Below are 19,502 nucleotides of genomic sequence, written 5' to 3' on the forward strand. Positions count from 1 at the left end.
CCCGCTCCGGGTAGCTGTGGGTGCGGGGTTGGGGAGGACGCCGAGGTCCTCTCTGCCTGTGCAGCCGCCCCTTCGCGTTCTGCAACCATGGCTGTGCTGGCGGCACTTCTGCTCAGCGGCGCCCGCAGCCGCAGCCCCCTGCTCCGGAGGCTGGTGAAGGTGAGCGGGGTTCGTCCCCACAGCGCTCAGACCTGGGAAGCGAGGAGTCCCCCGCCTCGAAAGCTTCCAGCCCGCGGCCGTTGCGGCTCCCGAGGCCCGGGCGCGCGGCGTAGGCCCCAGGACAGGCAGGCGACTGGGTCTTGTCCAAAAACCGCCTAAGTGCTCCCATAACACCCAGGGACTCGCGTAGTTTTACAGCACTTTTCTACTTCCGAGGTCTCGGCGTAATCATCTTAATGAGCGTTACTGGTGTGTCAAACACCAGTACGTGTTAAACACCAGGGCAGGTGTCTGGTGTCAAACACGAGGGCACGCGTCTGGGCGGACAGGACGGCCGGGATTGGCGCTGGCCGGGCCTGAGCGGTGGGATGGGGGAGAGCCTCTTTACAGGCCTGTGCAGCTGCTTCCGAGATTTTCTTTAAAAGATGTTCGTGTGCGTTATTGTCAGGAGAGGTTCCTTTTCTTTTTTAATACAATAGATAATCATTGGGCGTACAAGGGGAGAGGGCACCATGTGATCATAACATGTTTTTTTGGAGCAGACTAAAATTTATCAGGGAAAGCAAATGACTATTCAGATAATACAATAAATTATACTTGACATAAGAGCAAAGCTCACATATTGAGGGTGTTCCAAGGGATGTCTCTCTTCTTACTATTGTGTTTAGGGAACACAGCAGGGGCAGAGTCCCAGAGAATTTATTCTCCACATGCGTAAGCAAGGGAGTGCGCACCGCAGATTGTTAGGCAAAGCCTCAGGAATAGGTAGAGACCTTCAGGGTGTGGTTAGTGAAACTTGAGTTTTCCAGGTCGATTGGGGCAATAAGCTTGGAGATCCAGTTATGTTGTGAGTGTATGGATTTGACCCTAGTTAAGCAGGGATTATTGGTATGTTTGTTTTTGTTGCAGTGGCAGGTGACTCTAGTTCTTATGTCTGGGCATAGAGTAACATTACTTGCACAGGGGTGCTGGCGGTAGGAGCTGTGCAAGAGATTGTGAAGAACCAGTGTAGGACTTTACAATTATGGAGTGAGGGTGCGAAGCCAAGGAAAAAGAAAGTCTAAAATTGATCCTGGGTGACTGAAATAATAGAAAAGTCAAAATGCGTAGGTTTCCAAGGAAGATGAGCTTTTAGCCATTTGTTGGTCTCATGGGATGAGTGGAGAAATCACAAGAATGTAATTAGGTTATCTTGGGTTTCAGTCAGTATTGACTAAGTGAGATAGGTGAACTAGGTACTCTAGAGATGTAAAAAAAAAAAGTTCAGAACCTTCTTAATTTATGGTTTAATTAAGATCTTACAATCAGGCTGGTTGAGGTGGCTTATGCCAGTAATCCCAGCACTTTGGAGGCTGAGGTGGGTAGATCATTTGAAGTCAGGAGTTCAAGACCAGCTTGACCAACATGGTGAAACCCGACCTCTATTAAAAATACAAAAAAAAAAAAAAAAAAAAAAATTAGCCAGGCGTGGTGGTGGGTGCCTGTAATCCCAGCTACTTGGGAGGCTGAGGCAGGAGAATCGCTTGAACCCGGGAGGGGAAGGTTGCAGTGAGCTGAGATCGTGCCACTGCACTCCAGCCTGGGCAACAGAGTGAGACTCCATCTTAAAAAAAAATCTTAAAATGAAACACAAATACTCGTACAATCAAAAACAAATGCTCCTCATGAAAAAAATGCCTGTACATGCTCTAATGTATGATATGTGACATTCATGTTACTGAACTCTAGGAAGCAGTTGTATTGGATACTTGAATTAAATGGTCATTTACTGAATCAATAAACAGGATTTTCAGTTTTCTGTGCTATTTTGTAGAATAGAATTTGAACTCTCATTACATTGGCTCTTTTCCCTTTGCTTATCAGGTCTCTTTTATGTTCAACAAATCTTTATGGACTTTATTGGAACGTGTTGCCTTTCTAGCTTGAATCACTTTTCTCTCTCTAGTCAAAGGAGTGGTCTTTACTCATTACCTCCCATTTATTCTGCATCCATTTCTCCTTAACCCTCTGCAGTTAAATTTCTGTGCTACTCAAGCTGAAAAATACCAGTGATTTCCTTTTTCTGTGGTTTTAAATTATGTTTTAAAATCTATGTTTATTTTAGTTTTTGTAGACACAGAGTCTGGTTCTGTTGGCCACGCTGGTCTTGAACTCCTGGCCTCCCAAAGTGCTGGGATTATAGGTGTGAGCCATTGTGCTCCGCCCATGTTTTTTCTTCTTGACCTTTATCCTATATTTGACACTATTGACCACTCCCTCCTTGAAACTCCTGTTTTGTGTTTTGATCCAATTTTCAGCTTCTTTTAATACTCAGACTTAAAAAAATTTCCTATCTTGTGCCAGTCTTGGGCCTACTTGCTCCCAGATTCATTTCTCTCCCCTCCCCTATTCTGTCTGCATTACTGTAGGCTGACCAATATCAGCTGGCTTCTGGCTGGGTGTAGCCACTGTGAGGCACCAGTGGAAGATTGGAAGATAGGAGGAAGGGAGAAGCCAGAATAATTTCTCTGTCTGTCTGTGTGTCTGTCTCTGGCAGTGTCTGTCTCTCTTGTGGTTCCTGCTTCTGCTGGGTTCCTGACCCCTTGGCTTTGGTAACCTTGCTTCTTCCCTTTGACCTACCAGCCTGTATGCTAGTTCCTTCCTGTTGCTAATTTCTTTCTTTTTTTCATTTTTTGAGACCAAGTTTCACTCTTGTTGCCCAGGCTGGAGTGCCGTGGCGCAATCTTGGCTCACTGCAACCTCTGCCTCCCGGGTTCAAGCAGTTCTCCTGCCTCAGCCTCCTGAGTACCTGGGATTATAGGCACCTGCCATCATGCCCGCTAAGTTTTGTATTTTTAGTAGAGACAGGGTTTCACCATGTTAGCCAGGATGGTCTCAAACGCCTGACCAGCCCACCAGGTGATCCACCTCTGATGATCTGTCCACCGCAGCCTCCTAAAGTGCTGGGATTACAGGTGTGAGCCACCACACCCGGCCCCCTTCCCTTTTTCTAATCTTCCCCTAGTACTCTCAGTTCTCTACACTGCAGCCAGAGTGGTCTTTTTATAACATAAGAGCTTTCAGTGGCTTGTCATTGCCCACAGGCCAGAATCTAGACCCTTATTCATGATCTACTGGGCCCTACTTATTCTGTGACCTCACCTGTTGCTGTGCTCACTCTCCTTTTGCCACAGGACCCTTCTTTTTATACTTAGTATGTGTGCCAAGTTTGTTCCTAATTCATGGCCTTTGTCCTACTTGTTCCTAATGCCTCAAATGTGCTTTTCCTGGATCTTTCCAAGGATGACTCTTTAACATTCATTTCTCAGCTCCACTAACATTGCTAGAAGGCCTTTTTTGACTCTCCCGTGTAAAGTAGGCCCTCAGTTACTCTTTAGTTCATGATCAGTTTTGCTGGTTTCATAACATATTTATTGTAGCTGAAATTTTGTTTCTCTGAGTAATTGGTAAGTTTCAGACTGTCTTCAAATATTTGTTTCATGTCTGCTGCCATCACTGGGATAGAAAATAAATAAAATCAGTCTGTTTGCCATCACTGGGATAGAAAATAAATAAAATCAGTCTCTTCTTGGAATTCAGTCTAGTAGGGAGACAAGCCACCTGAAGGTTACAAAATTATGTGTTCTGGAACAATTAGAATGTGCACGGGCGTTATGGAAGTTGCAGTAGGAGTGCTGACCTCTGTCTGGCATGGCAGAGGATTTACATTTTCAAAACTGGATGGACTGTAGAGAGGTGTCAGAGGAGGCAGGGAACTACGTAGAAGGCCATTAATACGAACAAGAGCCCTCCCTGCAAGATAGTTGTGTTATGTAGATAAAACCTAATGGGTTGTGTTCATTCAGCATGTATTTATTGTACACTGTATGGCTCAGTGTCCTGACCATACTATAATTTTGTCATTCATTTCTGATATTTAATGAGCATTAGGCACTGCGCTAAGTCACAGGGATGTAGCAGTGAACAAGAGACACCATCCTGCCATCAGGAAGCCTGCATTATGTTGGAGGGGTGGATAATAAAACAAAGATGTGAACCACATACTTACAGTGTGAGAGGTGCTTCGAAGGAAATAAAGGTATTCATATTAAAGAGAGGAAAAAGTAGAGGGTAACTTTAGATAGAGTAGTTAGCGTGGACCACTCTGGGAATGTGTCATTAGAAAAGACATGAAGAATAAAAATGAGCCAGCCATGGATTGCTGGGGAAGCTGTTTGCTTTGTTTTTGATTTTTTTGGAGACAGGATCACACTCTGTTGCCTGGGCTAGAGTGCAGTGGCATGATCTCGGCTCACTACAACCTCTGCCTCCTGGATTCAAGCGATTCTCCCACCTCAACCTCCCAAGTAGCTGGGATTACAGGTGCCCACCCTACACCCGGCTAATTTTTGTATTTTTAGTAGACACGGGGTTTCACCACGTTGGCCAGGCTGGTCTCAAACTCCTAATCTCAAGTGATCCACCTGCCTCGGCCTCCCCAAAGTGCTGGGATTACAGGCATGAGCCACCATGCCTGGCCTGAGGAGGCTATGACTGGCAGAGGCACACTGCAGAGACCCTGAGGTATCACGATAGGGTTTAGAACAAAGAGATGCCTGTGGCTGGCACAGAGCAAGAGTGATGTAAATTTGGAGAGAAAACCAAGAGCCAGATCATGCAGGGCCTTGTAGGATGAGGTAAAGAGTTTGGATATAATTCCAAGAGCAATGAAAAGCCATTACATTGTTTTAAGCAGTAGAGTAATATGATCTGATTTACATTTTCACAACTGGATGGACGGTAGAGAGGTGCCAGGGGAGGCAGGGAACTAGGTAGAAGGCCATTAATATGAACAAGAGATGGTGACTTGGACTAGGTGGCAGCAGTGGAGATGAGGCAGAGTGGACTAATTTAGTTATGTTTTGGATGCTGTTGACAGTATCTGGGTTTTAGGGACTGTGATAAAGGGAAGGATGAAGGGTGATTTTGGCTTGAGCACCTAAGAATACCGGAAACAAACAGGTTTTCTTTTTCTTTTTTTCTTTTGAGATGGAGTCTTACTCTGTCACCCAGGCTGGAGTGCAATGGTACAATCTCAGCTCACTGCAACCTCTGCCTCCTGGGTTTAAGCTGTTCTCTTGCCTCAGCCTCTGGAGTAGATGGGATTGCAGGTGCGTGACACCACGCCCTGCTAATTTATTTTTTCTTTTTTGTATTTTTGGTAGAGACGGGTTTTTTTTTGTTGTTGTTTTTTGAGACAGAGTCTCGCTCTGTCTCCCAGGCTGGAGTGCAGTGGCGAAATCTCGGCTCACTGCAAGCTCCGCCTTCTGGGTTCATGCCATTCTCCTGCCTCAGCCTCCTGAGTAGCTGGGACTACAGGCACCCGCCACCGCACCCGGCTAATTTTTTGTATTTTTAGTAGAGAAGGGGTTTCACCGTGGTCTCGACCTCCTGACCTTGTGATCCGCCCGCCTCGGCCTCCCAAAGTGCTGGGATTACAGGCGTGAGCCACCGCGCCCGGCCAGAGACAGGGTTTTACCATGTTGGCCAGGCTGGTCTCGAACTCCTGACCTCGTGATCCGCCCCCCTCGGCCTCCCAAAGTGCTGGGATTACAGGGGTGAGCCACTGAACCCGGCCACACACAAGTTTTCTAGGGTTGGAAATTAAGAGCTATGATTGGACATTCACCTGCAGCTGTCAGGTTGGCGCTTGGGTAGCAGCATGGTGAAATGGGGTTTCACCATGTCACCCTGTTGGCCAGGCTGGAACTCCCGACCTCATTATTGAAAGCTCAGGGTTGGAGATAGAAATTTGGAAAATCATCAGCACATAAATGCTTTTTTTTTTTTTTTTTTTTTTTTGAGACAGTCTTACTCTGAGTGCAGAGTAATCTGCCCAGGCCGGAGTGCAGTGGCCGGATCTCAGCTCACTGCAAGCTCCGCCTCCTGGGTTCACGCTGTTCTCCCGCCTCAGCCTCCGGAGTTGCTGGGACTACAGGCGCCCGCCACCACGCCCGGCTAATTTTGTTTTTGTATTATTAGTAGAGACGGGGTTTCACCGTGTTAGCCAGGATAGTCTTGATCTCCCAACCTCGTGATCCGCCTGCCTCGGCCTCCCAAAGTGCTGGGATTACAGGCGTGAGCCAGCCACTGCGCCTGGTCTCATAAATGCTTTTTAAAGCCATGGGACTGGATATGATTATCTAAGGAGATAGTGAAGTTAAATTGAAAGAGGCCTGGAACAAAGCCCTGGGACATTCAGCACTTGGAGGTTGGAAGGGGAAGATGAAATAGTAAAGGAGACTGAGGTAAATATGACTAATGAGGTAGGAGTCCACATTTGTAATGGAAGCCAAGACAAGAAAGGGATTCTGCAGTGGATTATACATATTACCTCATTTTATTCTCATAACAGCCCGTGGAGGGTATTTGAGAAAACCAAGGTAAGTGTGTCTGAGTAACTTGCTCAAGAATACTCAGCTTGCAGGGCACAGTGGCTCACGCCTGTAATCCCAGCACTTTGGAAGGCCAACGCAGGAGGATTGCTTGAGTTCAGGAGTTGGAGACCAGCTGGGTAAGATAGTGAGACTCTGTCTCTACAAAACAAATAACACCGAACTGGTAAGCCCAGGCTCTTAACTGCTCAGCATATTTCTCAAAGAAAGGTGAACCCAGTCTTGCTGATGTGTTAAAAGGTTAAGTGAGACAATTACAACAAGTTGGATTTTGCTACACAGACATTGTTGATGCTGCTCAGAACCAACAGTGGTAAACAGGCAGAAATAAAATCCGGATCTGAGTGGGTTGAACTGTAAAGAGGAAGTGAGGACAAGCAGACAGACATTGTAGGAGAACCTTTCTTGCCTTTCATGCGCAGTGGCTCACACCTGTAATCCCAGCACTTTGGGAGGCCGAGGCAGGCGGATCACCTGAGGTCAGGAGTTCAAAACCAGTCTGGCCAACATGGTGAAACCCCATTTCTACTAAAAATACAAAAATTAGCCAGGCGTGGTGGTACATGCCTGTAGTCCCAGGTACTCGGGAGGCTGAGGCAGGAGAATTGCTTGAACCCAGGAGGTGGGGGTTGCAGTGAGCTGAGATTGCGCCACTGCACTCCAGCCTTTTTTCAAAAAGAAAAAAAGAAATGAGGTGAAAGCTCAGTGGGAATGTGGGTCAAGAGGCATTTATTTATTTTTACTTTGTTTTTTAGGTGGGGGGAATCAGAGCCTGTTTGTATGTTTATGGAATTATCCAGAAGTAAAAGGAATGAATGATGTAGAGGAGAGGGAAAGGATAACTGTGCTGTCTTTGAAAAGGCAACTGGAAATGGGATCCAGAGCAAAGTGGAGAGAACCAGGGAAGCTTCCATTAAACTGGACCAGAAGCTTAAAAGAAGTGGCTTAGTAAACAAGGAACAAACTAGCTAAGTAGAAAGGGAATTTTTAAAATTTAATTTTTATTTCCTTTTTTTTTTTGAGACGGAGTCTGGCTCTGTCGCCCAGGCTGGAGTGCAGTGGCCGGATCTCAGCTCACTGCAAGCTCCGCCTCCCGGGTTCCCGCCATTCTCCTGCCTCAGCCTCCTGAGTAGCTGGGACTACAGGCGCCCGCCACCTCGCCCGGCTAGTTTTTTGTATATTTTAGTAGAGACGGGGTTTCACCGTGTTAGCCAGGATGGTCTCAATCTCCTGACCTCGTGATCCGCCCGTCTCGGCCTCCCAAAGTGCTGGGATTACAGGCTTGAGCCACTGCGCCCGGCCTAATTTTTATTTCAATAGGCTTTTGGGAACACGTGGTGTTGGATTATATGAATACGTTCTTTAGTGGTGACATCTGAGATTTTGGTGCACCTATCACCTGAGCAGTATACACTGTCCCCAGTGTATAGTCTTTTATTCCTCACCCCCACCCTTTCCTCTGAGACACTAAGTCCACTGTATCATTCTTATGCCTTTGTGTCCTCATAGGGCAGCCCCCACTTACGAGTCAGAACATATGCTGTTTGGTTTTTCCATTGCTGAGTTAGTTCACTTAGAATAATAGTCTCCAATTCCATCCAGGTTGCAGTGAATGCCATTATTTCATTCCTTGTTATGACTGAGTAGTATTCCATGGTATATATACCACATTTGCTTTATCCACTTGTTGACTGATGGGCATTTGGGCTGGTTCTATATTTTTGCAATTGTGAATTGTGCTGCTATGAACAAGCGTGTGCAAGTGTCTTTTTCGTATGACTTTTTTTTTTTGAGACTGAGTCTTGCTCTGTTGCCCAGGCTGGAATGCAGTGGCCTGATCTCGGCTCACTGCAACCTCTGCCTCCCGGGTTCAAGCGATTCTCCTGCTTCAGATTCACGAGTAGCTGGGATTACAGACGTGCGCCACCACACCCAGCTAATTTTTGTATTTTTAGTAGAGATGGGGTTTCACCATGTTGGCCAGGCTGGTCTTGAACTCCCGACCTCATTATCCACCTGCCTCAGCCTCCCAAAGTGCTGGGATTAAAGGAGTGAGCTGCTGCGCACGGCCTTCGTATAATGACTTCTTTTCCTCTGGGTAGATACCCAGTAGTGGGATTGCTGGACCAAATGGTAGTTCTAGTTTTAGTTCTTTAAGGAATCTCCAGAAAGGGAACTTTTTGAAGAGATACAGTGAGCAAGCACTAGGACATCCAAGGATAGGAAATAAAGTGCAGCCGGCCAGGTGCAGGGACACGTGCCTGTAGTCACAGATACTTGGGAGGCTGAGGCAGGAGAAGTGCTTGAGTCCAGAAGTTCTGGTTTTTTACTTCTATATATGAAAAGTTTTAAACAAAATAAAGTGCAACTGACCCTGCCAGAACCCAAGCTAGAAAATCACTAACCAAGCCATCTTTTGCCTCTTGTGGTGTGCCATGGTCTATTTCTCCTGTCTCTGAGTATGTATGTTCCATTCTTTTGCTTCTCAGCGTATTCATGGCTTTTCTCTTTGTTCTAACCGCTGCTTTTCTGTGGCATTGGCTGGTCAGCTCCAGCCCTTTTGACTTTTCAGTCCCAGTCCCCACCGTCATCCAACTGACCCAGTCTCTCAGGATGCTAGCTTGGGTGAGTCTATTCCATTCCTGATCCCATCAGCTCTGGCCAGAGGCAGGGGAGTCACCTTGTAAGTACTTAGGCTTGCCCTTTGAGAAAGACATGTGTTTGGAGAGGCAGTGACTGGCATGTTTACTACAATTAGGAACTTTTTTTTGTAAGTCTTTAAATTATTATTTTTTAAATTTATTATCATTTTTTGAGATGGAGTCTCGCTCTGTCGCCTAGGCTGGTATACAGTGGCGTGATCTCGCCTCACTGCTGCCTCTGCCTCCCAGGTTCAAGTGATTCTCCTGCCTCAGACTCCTGATTAGCTGGGCTTACAGGCATGGACCACCGCACCCAGCTAACTTTTGTATTTCTAGTAGAGACGGGGTTTCACCATGTTGGTCAGGTTGGTCTTGAACTGCTGTCCTTGTGATCCACCCGTCTCGGCCTCCCAAAGTGCTGGGATTACAGGCATAAACCACCTCACCCAGTTACTGATAGTCTAATTTCAGATCAGTTAGGTCTCTGAATTATGTCCTGCGTTGTCAGAATTGATTAAATTATGGAGTTTCACTCTTGTCTCCCAGGCTGGAGTGCAGTGGCGTGATCTTGGCTCCGCCTCCTGGGTTCAAGCAATTCTCCTGCCTCAGCCTCCCGAGTGGCAGGGATTACAGGCGCCTGCTACCACGCCTGGCTAATTTTTGTATTTTTAGTAGAGACGGGGATTTTTCGCCAGGTTGGCCAGGCTGATCTCTAACTCCTGACCTCAAGTGATATGCCCACCTCAGCCTTCCAAAGTGTTGGGATTATAGGCATGAGCCACTCTCCCAGCCTACTGTTGACATTTGTTCCTAAGAAGTGTGGAAAGAACTGAGAAGTAGTAGGGGCAAGATGTTTACTCTTTACTTTTTTAAGAAATAATTTACCTGCTATTATAGGTCATATTTATATGAGATGTGTTTGCCTCATATAAATCAAAGACAACTGTTGGAAGTAGATGGGGAGAAACAGCAAGTTTTACTTGAAAACAGTCTTAAAGAAATGAAAATATCTTGTTAGATTCTAAGACTAATTTAGAACCTAGCTTTAACTCAAAACTACATTTTAGAAAGTTATATTTAAGAAAGACTTGGAATTTTCTTTTTTTTTGAGATAGAGTCTTGCTCTGTTGTCGAGGCCGGAGTGCAGTGCCGGCATCTTGGTTCACTGCAACTTCTGCCTCCTGGGTTCAAGCTATTCTCCTGCCTCAGCCTCCAGAGTAGCTGGGATTACAGGCATGTGCCACAATGCTGGGTTAACTTTTGTATTTTTAGTAGAGACTGGGTCTCACCATGTTGTCCAGGCTAGTCTTGAACTCCTGACCTCAGGTGACCCACCCACTTAGGCCTCCCAAAGTGCTAGGATTACAGGCGTGAGCCACCACGCCTGGCCAAGACTTAGAAATTTTAAGATAGTAAACTTAGGAGTTAAAACATACATTTCCAATGAATAATCAGAAAAGTTTATTATAAAGCAGTCATTTTTTTCTAATTGTTAAAAGTGATATATTCTGACCGCAGAAAACTTGGAAATAAAAGCATAAAGATGTAGGAAGAAATCACTATAACCTTATCACTGAGAAATATAAAATGATATAGTTTAATAATTTTTACATTATAACATTGTAAATATTTATATTACAGGAAATAAGATATGTGGGACGGAGTTACGTATCAAAACCCACTTTGAAGGTAAGTAAGTTGTGCTTTAAAAGTTCCAGAATTTAAAGGAAATGTCAATAAAAATGCATATACTTATGATTTGGGTATATGTGAAAGTCAAAGCAGGATTACCCAACAGTTAGGAATAGCTAACTATTCAAATATTCAGTTAAAGTAGATGACTATAATAGAAAAACATTTCAGTTAGTCTCTGCCAATGTTTGCTGCTTCCTCATACTCTGCTGCAAAACAACATTCCCTCTAGAACTGGGCAGTGTTCTTCCGTTACTCACAGGGATTGTATTGTGTGTGGTACAAGCAGAGACCATATAGAAGATCCTAGAAGCGAGGGAGTGGACCAGCTGGGAATTAGACAAGGAGGGCCATTCCATCTCCTAGGACCTTCTGAGGAGTCCTCTCTGTTTTGTAAGGGTCACTAAAGTGACCTAGTTAAGATCTTCTATCAAAATCTAGGCAACCATTCTGTTATTTATCTCTAAACTTAATAGGAGATTGTGGGAGACAAGTGTGAAGAGAGAACTGTCACAGTGCTGTTTTATAGTATTCAAGAGAGCTTTTATCTTCTTTTGCTTAATGTTCGTATTATTGTCTTACTGTTTAAGAAATTATGGCTCTGGGCTGGGTGGGGTGGCTCACGCCTGTAATCCCAGCACTTTGGGAGGCCGAGGTGGGTGGATCACGAGGTCAGGAGATCGAGACCATCCTACATGGTGAAACCCCATCTCTACTAAAAATACAAAAAATTAGCCGGGCGCAGTAGCGGGCACCTGTAGTCCCAGCTACTCGGGAGGCGGAGGCAGGAGAATGGTGTGAACCCGGGAGGCGGAGCTTGCAGTGAGTTGAGTTCGGGCACCTGAACTCCTGCCTGGGCAACAGAGCGGAACTCCATCTAAAAAAAAAAAAAAAGAAATTATGGTTCTGGCTGGGCACAGTGGCTCATGCCTGTGATCCCAGCACTTTGGGAGGCCAAGGCGGGTGGATCACCTGAGGTTAGGAGTTCAAGACCAGCCTGGCCAACATGGCAAAACCCCATCTCTATTAAAAATACAAAAATTAGCTGGGTGTGGTGGCAGATGCTTGTAATCCCAGCTACTCAGGAGGCTGAGGCAGGAGAATCGCTTGAACCCAGGAGGCAGAGGTTGCAGTGAGCCAAGATCATACCACTGCACTCCAGCCTGGGTGACACAGTGAGACTCCGTCTCAAATTATATATAAAAAAAAAATTCTGGCCCTTGCTGTGTCCTAGTTAAGTGGTATAGCCCCATCTAGGATACAGGTCTTGGTTCCTAGCCACAGTTCCTTTCAGTAAAGGACCCTCTTCATTAGAGTTGTTTATTATGCAGTTAACAAGAGTAAAGTGGCTGAGTGTGGTGGCTCATACCCTTAATCCTAGTACTTTGGTAGGCTGAGGCAGAAGGATTGTTTGAGCCGAGGAGTTTGAGGCTGCAATGAGCTATGATCGTGCCACTGCATTCCAGCCTGGGCAGCTGAGCAAGACCCTGTCTCAAAAACAAAAATACAAAAACAAACAAAAAAACAAGGTACAGTGACCATTTCTTCAGTTTTGACTGAGGAATAGAAAGGAAACTTAAGCTTCTGTCCTCAAACCTCCTGTAGAGAACTGGGAAGGATCTACATCTGTTTTAGAGTTGGTTTCTATAAGGTCTTAAATCATAAAGCACTAGCATTGAACTGATTATCTTTACAGCTGTTCAACTATTGAGATTATTTTAATTTTTGATGACTACTCATTCATAGAAGTGTTTTTTTTGGATAATATATTTATGAATTATGTTTAATGAAATACGATTTGGGTAAAATACCTATAATTTTTACCATCTTGTGTCTTGCCAGGAAGTGGTCATAGTAAGTGCTACAAGAACACCCATTGGATCTTTTTTAGGCAGCCTTTCCTTGCTGCCAGCCACTAAGCTTGGTTCCATTGCAATTCAGGGAGCCATTGAAAAGGCAGGTCAGTAGTTGCTTTGCTTTTTGTGTTAAGGGAGCAAAAATATTTCATGGAAAAGATTTATTTTGCATTAACTATGTATGTAACACTCAGAAATGACTTAATGCCTACATTTCTGCTTTCCCTTGTAAAGAAGTCTTTCTACTATACAGTTTAGATTGAAACTCAAAACTGACAAAAAAAAAAAAAAAAAAAAAAAAGAGAGAAACCATTCCTATTGTGTAATGTCACATACCTTATTAGGTAATCACTAATTATTAAATTGAATTAAATGCCTTTTTGTCTTTTTTTTTTTAAATAAAGGGATTCCAAAAGAAGAAGTGAAAGAAGCATACATGGGTAATGTTCTACAAGGAGGTGAAGGACAAGCCCCTACAAGGCAGGCAGTATTGGGTGCAGGTACTTGGAAGACATTTTTGCTTTTATACTTAAAATGTGTAAAAGGGGTCCGGTGCGGTGGCTCACGTCTGTAATCCCAGCACTTTGGGAGGCCGAGGTGGGTGGATTATGAGGTCAAGAGATTGAGACCATCCTGGCCAACATGGTGAAACCCCATCTCTACTGAAAATACAAAAATTAGCCAGGTGTGGTGGTGCATGCCTGTAATCCCAGCTACTTGGGAGGCTGAGGCAGGAGAATCGCTTGAACCCAGAAGGTGGAGGTTGCAGTGAGCCAAGATTGCACCATTACACTCCAACCTGGGCGACTGAGTGAGACTCCGTCTCAAAAAAAAAAGTATAAAATGGCAAAATGAAGGTTATTTAAGCTTAAATATTAAATGCATTATATAATTTGTAGTTATATTGGCGGAAGAAATGTTGTAGTTTATAGTAACATGCTCTATTAAGTTCTGCAGTTGTGTTTGAGTATCTGTTTTTCAAAAGTGACTTATTGGTTTTAGGCTTACCTATTTCTACTCCATGTACCACCATAAACAAAGTTTGTGCTTCAGGAATGAAAGCCATCATGATGGCCTCTCAAAGTCTTATGTGTGGACATCAGGTAAGAAACACCATCCTTTCCATTTATTAATCAGAATAATACCTAGGGCTAAAAGACACAAAAATCTAGGCATATTCATGCTTTAGAAATGAGATTCTTTCTCATAAGTTACTATGTTTTCTCACACGCTCAAGAGTGTCTGGATTTGCTAAGTCCATCTGAAGTATGGTCAAAATGATAGCGTAGGCTGGGTATCATGCCCGTAATTCAGCACTTTGGAAGGTCAAGGCAGGAGGATCCCAGGAGTTTGAGACCAGCGTAGGCAACACAGCAAGCGAGACCCTGTTCTTTAAAAAAGAAAAAGATAGCCTGAGTATCTTGTGTTAAAAAGTTTTTTTCAGGCCTGGGTGCAGTGGCTCACTCCTGTAATCCCAGCACTTTGGGAGGTGGAGGCTGGGGTGGAGGCTAGGGGCAGATCACTTGAGGCCCGGGGTTCAAGACCAGCCTGGCCAACATGGTGAAACCCCATCTCTACGAAAAATACAAAAATTAGTTGGACATGGTGGCAGGCGCCTGTAATCCCAGCTACTTGGGAAGCTGAGGCACAAGAATCACTTGCATCTGGGAGGTTGCAGTGAGCTGAGATTGTACCACTGCACTCCAGCCTGGGAGACAGAGCAAGACTCTCAAAAAAAAAAAAAAAAAAAAAAATAGTTTTCAGCCAAGGCATTTGGGTCTTTTTTTGAGGCTGGGTGACTAAAAATTCATAAATACTATATTTGCCAGAATTGATTATAAATGTTTTCATTATAAAGGAGAACAAGGTGCTTAACCCTGGGAATCAAATCATTGTTTGAGCCCAGGCTTGATGACTAATTTGTAGTTTCTACAATGCCTGAACTCATTTAAGTTCTACAGGCTTTCTAATTGGCCTTGCTGATCTGTATCTTGTCTTTACTTGAGATGAAGCAAGAGACAGGCTCCTTAGCAAATATATGCTGTCATGTCAGGAGGTGAGACCTGGACACACAGACGAACCAAGATTCTCGCAGATCTGAGCCCTTCATTTTTCAGATTAAGATTTTTTTTCAGTGTGTCTGAGACAGCCACAGAGTTACAGGGGTGAGCATCTACCATGTGACAGTCACTGGAAATAGAGTGGTAAACAAAATATTTAAAAACATCTGTACATGTGCAGGTCTCTGTTGGAAAAATGCCTAAAAGAAATGCTGAGTCAGGATTTGAACATTTTGGCATTTGCAAATGCTTTCCATAAAAGTTGTACCAGTTATACTTTCCAAAAGTTGTGTGACTTGTCTGGATCTGCACCACCACTGGGTGGTACCAAACCCTCGTCAAACCAGTGGGTGAAAAATGGTCACGAGATTTAGTTTCAAAATTCTTTGTCATGGAAAGTTTTGTCTTAATTGATGTGTTGTGGTTCTCTAGCAAATACCATTTGTACTATATTGAAATACTTTAATATTGTTTTATTCATTTGTGAATATATAGAGTGACTTACAGGCATATTTGCAAGTGCTTTGTTTTGAATATTTATGACCTTGGAAAACGGTCAGTTTTGCTTTATAATGAAGAATTGATCTTATTTTCTGTCACTTATTACTGCCATCACCCCCAGTAAAAAGTACAAGTGAACAAAACTTAGAACTGGTTAAGAATTTCTCTATTTCGGAATAGGCAAAATATTTAGGTTTCTTTGATATAGAGCTTGCTTGTCTGTATGCCTGATTAAAGACTGTAAGAAGGTATTATTGGCTTTATGTTTACATTAATGCTTTACATTAAACTGTGTTTTTAACTAGCCCTTATAATGCAAGTGATTTTTTTGTTGACTTGTAAAAGTACTAAGTTGATTGATTAATATTTATTAAACCTCTATATGTCAGTTGCCAAGGATGTAAAAATATTACAGGGTGTCTGGCCTCAAAGGAGCATAGTCTAGTGAGAAGACTTGACATATAAACATATAATAATATTAAAAGCATTGCATAGTAATTGGGGAACACAAAGGAAGAGAAATGGTTTCAAGAAAGGATAGAAATAAATGGTCAAGGCAGACATGAAGTAGTGTTCTGATTAGTTTTAAAGGAAACGTGGATGTTTTACATGTTGGTGGATGGGGAAAGTGCAGAGGTTTGTGTGTGAAATGTGCATGGTGTCTCTGGAGAGCTTTAACTAGTTCCGTGTGACCTGGGGTATAGGTTAGGCCGTGAGACTGAAAAAGGGGAGAGAAGGGATACTGTAAAGGCTTTATATATTATGCTGAGTTCTCTAAAGTGTGAAATGATCAGACTTACATTCTAGCCAAAATGAGTCAGATGAGTGTTGGTGATGCTTTGGTGGAAAGGCTGCATGTCAGAAGATCAAGTGGAAAATTATTTCAGCTGTCCAGGAAGAGATGATGAGGATCTCAGTCAAGGAAGTAGGATTATTTTCATGAACTGAGATTACTTCTAATCTTCTAGAGCCCATTAAGTTTTTAGCAGCATGAATGAAATGAAGGGTTAGAAGGTAAGAATTTCAGGCCAGGCACGGTGGCTCACGCCTGTTATCCCAGCACTTTGGGAGGCCGAGGTGGGCAGATCGCTTCAGTCTGGGAGTTTGAGACCAGCCTGGGTGACATAGCGAAACCCCATCTCTACTAAAAATATTATACAAAAATTAGCTGGGTGTGATGGTGCATGCCTATAGTCCCAAGTACTTGGGAGGCTGAGGTGGGAGGATCACTTGAGCCCAAAATGCGGATATTGCAGTGAGCTGAGATCATGCCACTGCACTCCAGCCTGGGCAACAGCGAGACCCTGTCTAAAAGAAAACTTAAGAATTTCAGAAGATGGTTTTACATGAAAGATTTCTGGTATTTTTTTTTTTTAGACAGAGTCTTGCTTTGTCACCCAGGCTGGAGTGCAATGGTGCAATCTTGGCTCATTGCAAGCTCTGCCTCCTGGGTTCACACCATTCTCCTGCCTCAGCCTCCCAAGTAGCTGGGACTACAGGCGTGTCACCACACCTGGCTGATTTTTTGTATTTTGAGTAGAGAGGGGGTTTCACTGTGTTAGCCAGGATGGTCTCGATCTCCTGACCTCGTGATCCACCCACCTCGGCCTCCCAAAGTGCTGGGATTACAGGCATGAGACACCGCACCCGGCCAGATTTCTGGGATTCTTATTAATGTCTGGTTGTGAACTTCTTTTGAGACAGTCTTGCTCTGTCGCCCAGGCTGGAGTGCAGTGCCACGATCTCAGCTCACTGCAACCTCTGCCTCCACTTTTTTTTTTTTTTTTTGACGAGTCTTGCTCTGCCCCCCCAGGCTGGAGTGCAGTGGCACGATCTCAGCTCACAGCAACCTCTGCCTCCCAGGTTCAAGCAATCCTCCTGCCTTACCCTCCCGAGTAGCTGGGATTGCAGGCGCCCACCATCACACCCACCTAATTTTTGTATTTTTAGTAGAGATGGGGTTTCACCACGTTGGCCAGGCTGATCCTGAACTCCTGACCTCAAGTGATCCACCCGCCTCAGCCTCCTAAAGTGCTGGGATTACAGGTGTGAGCCACTGCACCCAGCCAACTTATTTCTCATTATATTATTTTATACCACTTCTTTTCATCAGGGTGAAGTAGTAAAGAGGGTACTTCCTATATTCACTGTGTAACAAATGTTTAATCAATGCATGTAGAATACTTGTTTGGTGGTAGCTGTATAAAGGGTGTCATGGGTTTGCAGCTGTTGAATTAACATTGGGTTTTTCTGGTGTTGCTGCGCAGGATGTGATGGTGGCAGGTGGGATGGAGAGCATGTCCAATGTTCCATATGTAATGAACAGAGGATCAACACCATATGGTGGGGTAAAGCTTGAAGATTTGATCGTTAAAGACGGGCTAACTGATGTCTACAATAAAATTCATATGGTAAATGTGATTTTTAGTGGATAAATGCTATCTAGTGTCCAATACTGTTTGACTTTTCTTACTGTATGTACTTTACAAACTGAACTGAAAGATGGGCTCTATAAATGTTGATTTTAGCCATGCACTTTCAGAAAATATTTTTGTATGCCTATTGCATTGGCATGGCTCAGTCATTAAAGAAATTGTCCCACATTTAAATACTGTATTTTCTGACACTCAGCTAGCAACTGCTTGGCTAATTCAAGTATTTGAAGATAAGACATGAGTGGGCCGGGTGCGGTGGCTCTGGCCTGTAATCCCAGCACTTTGGGAGGCCGAGGCAGGCAGATCACCTGAGGTCAGGAGTTTGAGACCAGCTTGGCCAATGTGGTGAGACCCTGTCTTTATTAAAAATATAAAAAATTAGCCAGGCATGGTGGTGGTGTCTGTAATCCCAGCTACTCGGGAGGCTGAGGCAGGAGAATTGCTGGAACCCGGGAGGCAGAGGTTGCATTGAGCCAAGATTGCACCACTGCACTCCAGCCTGGGTGACAAGAGTGAAGAAACTCCATCTCAAAAAAAGACATGAGTGAAAAGTGACCTGGTATAGAAAGAAATGTGTGTGTGTGTATATGTTGTTATTTTTATTTTTTGAAATGGAGTCTTGCTCTGTTGCCCAGGCTGGAATGCAGTGGCACAATCTTGGCTCACTGCAGCCTCCGCCTCCTGGGCTCAAGCAATTCTCCTGCCTCAGGCTCCCGAGTAGCTGGGACTACAGGCGTATGCCTCCATACCCGGCTAATTTTTAGTAGAGACGGGGTTTCACCATGTTGGCCAGGATGGTCTTGGTCTCCTGACCTCATGATCTGCCCGCCTCGACCTCCCAACGTGCTGGGATTACAGGCGTGAGCACCACGTCCGGCCTAAGAAATATATTTTAAGAAACGTAACTACTAAACACTATTTTATAAGCTATGCAAAGTTAAAGATATTTTCTAAACTACGCAAAGTTAACTGACTTTAAACTATTTCAACTTTTCATCAGGGCAGCTGTGCTGAGAATACAGCAAAGAAGCTGAATATTGCACGAGATGAACAGGACGCTTATGCTATTAATTCTTATACCAGAAGTAAAGCAGCATGGGAAGCTGGGAAATTTGGAAATGAAGTTATTCCTGTCACAGTTACAGTAAAAGGTAAAAGTTCCAAAAAGGATGAATAGATTTTTCATGTTGCTGAATGTTTTATGCTTAGGTTTTAAATTAGGACATTATCTTTGTTCATTTCAACTGAGGACACTGCTTATGGTTAATAAAAAGTGAAGAGTTTGCCAGTTCAGAGAGAACATAAATCCACCCAACTTAATGTCAGGTTTCAATCCATTTATAAGATTCCCTAAGAGTATTATTTTGAGAAATTTATTAGAACTCTTTTTCCTGTAAGTGACAGTCAACATGGTATTTTAAATTGAAAAGGGATTTACTAGAAGGTTACAGGGAGTGCTGCCGAGAACTGAAGGATGAACAGTAGCAACCATTCAGCTCTGGGAACTTCAGGGATTGGAACTGGGTGTTCACTACTACGAAGGCATGTGCTCCTGGCTTCTCACACCTGCAGGCTTTTGTGCTTTATTCTGTCAGCCTTTCTAAAGTTGCTGCCTCTACCTCTAGGGTCACATATATACGATTCTCAAAAAGGAAAGAGACTTTCTCACCAGTTCCAGCAGAATAAATCCACAATAAAGACTCATTAACTTGCTTTAGGTTAC

At 44.0% G+C, this 19,502-nt stretch overlaps 1 protein-coding gene and 1 long non-coding RNA gene across 3 annotated transcripts in view; one reads left to right on the forward strand and one right to left on the reverse strand.

Annotated features, from left to right (window-relative positions):
• The window catches only part of ACAT1 (acetyl-CoA acetyltransferase 1), a 26,275-nt gene continuing 6,773 nt past the window's right edge, over positions 1–19,502 (forward strand). Inside the window, exons 1-7 of the mRNA XM_023208179.2 lie at positions 1–159; positions 10,877–10,924; positions 12,770–12,887; positions 13,188–13,283; positions 13,786–13,886; positions 17,612–17,755; positions 18,780–18,930. Coding sequence (XP_023063947.1) covers positions 88–159; positions 10,877–10,924; positions 12,770–12,887; positions 13,188–13,283; positions 13,786–13,886; positions 17,612–17,755; positions 18,780–18,930 — 730 coding nt within the window. The 5' untranslated portion in view covers positions 1–87. The remainder of the gene's footprint in view (positions 160–10,876; positions 10,925–12,769; positions 12,888–13,187; positions 13,284–13,785; positions 13,887–17,611; positions 17,756–18,779; positions 18,931–19,502) is intronic.
• LOC111540102 overlaps positions 13,608–19,502 on the reverse strand; it is a 16,470-nt gene continuing 10,575 nt past the window's right edge. For both annotated transcript variants that reach the window (XR_004228435.1, XR_004228434.1), the window contains one exon: positions 13,608–14,173. This is a non-coding gene — a long non-coding RNA (uncharacterized LOC111540102). The remainder of the gene's footprint in view (positions 14,174–19,502) is intronic.

Source organism: Piliocolobus tephrosceles, chromosome 13, assembly GCF_002776525.5.
Source record: "Piliocolobus tephrosceles isolate RC106 chromosome 13, ASM277652v3, whole genome shotgun sequence".
NCBI classification, from domain to species: Eukaryota; Metazoa; Chordata; class Mammalia; order Primates; family Cercopithecidae; genus Piliocolobus; species Piliocolobus tephrosceles.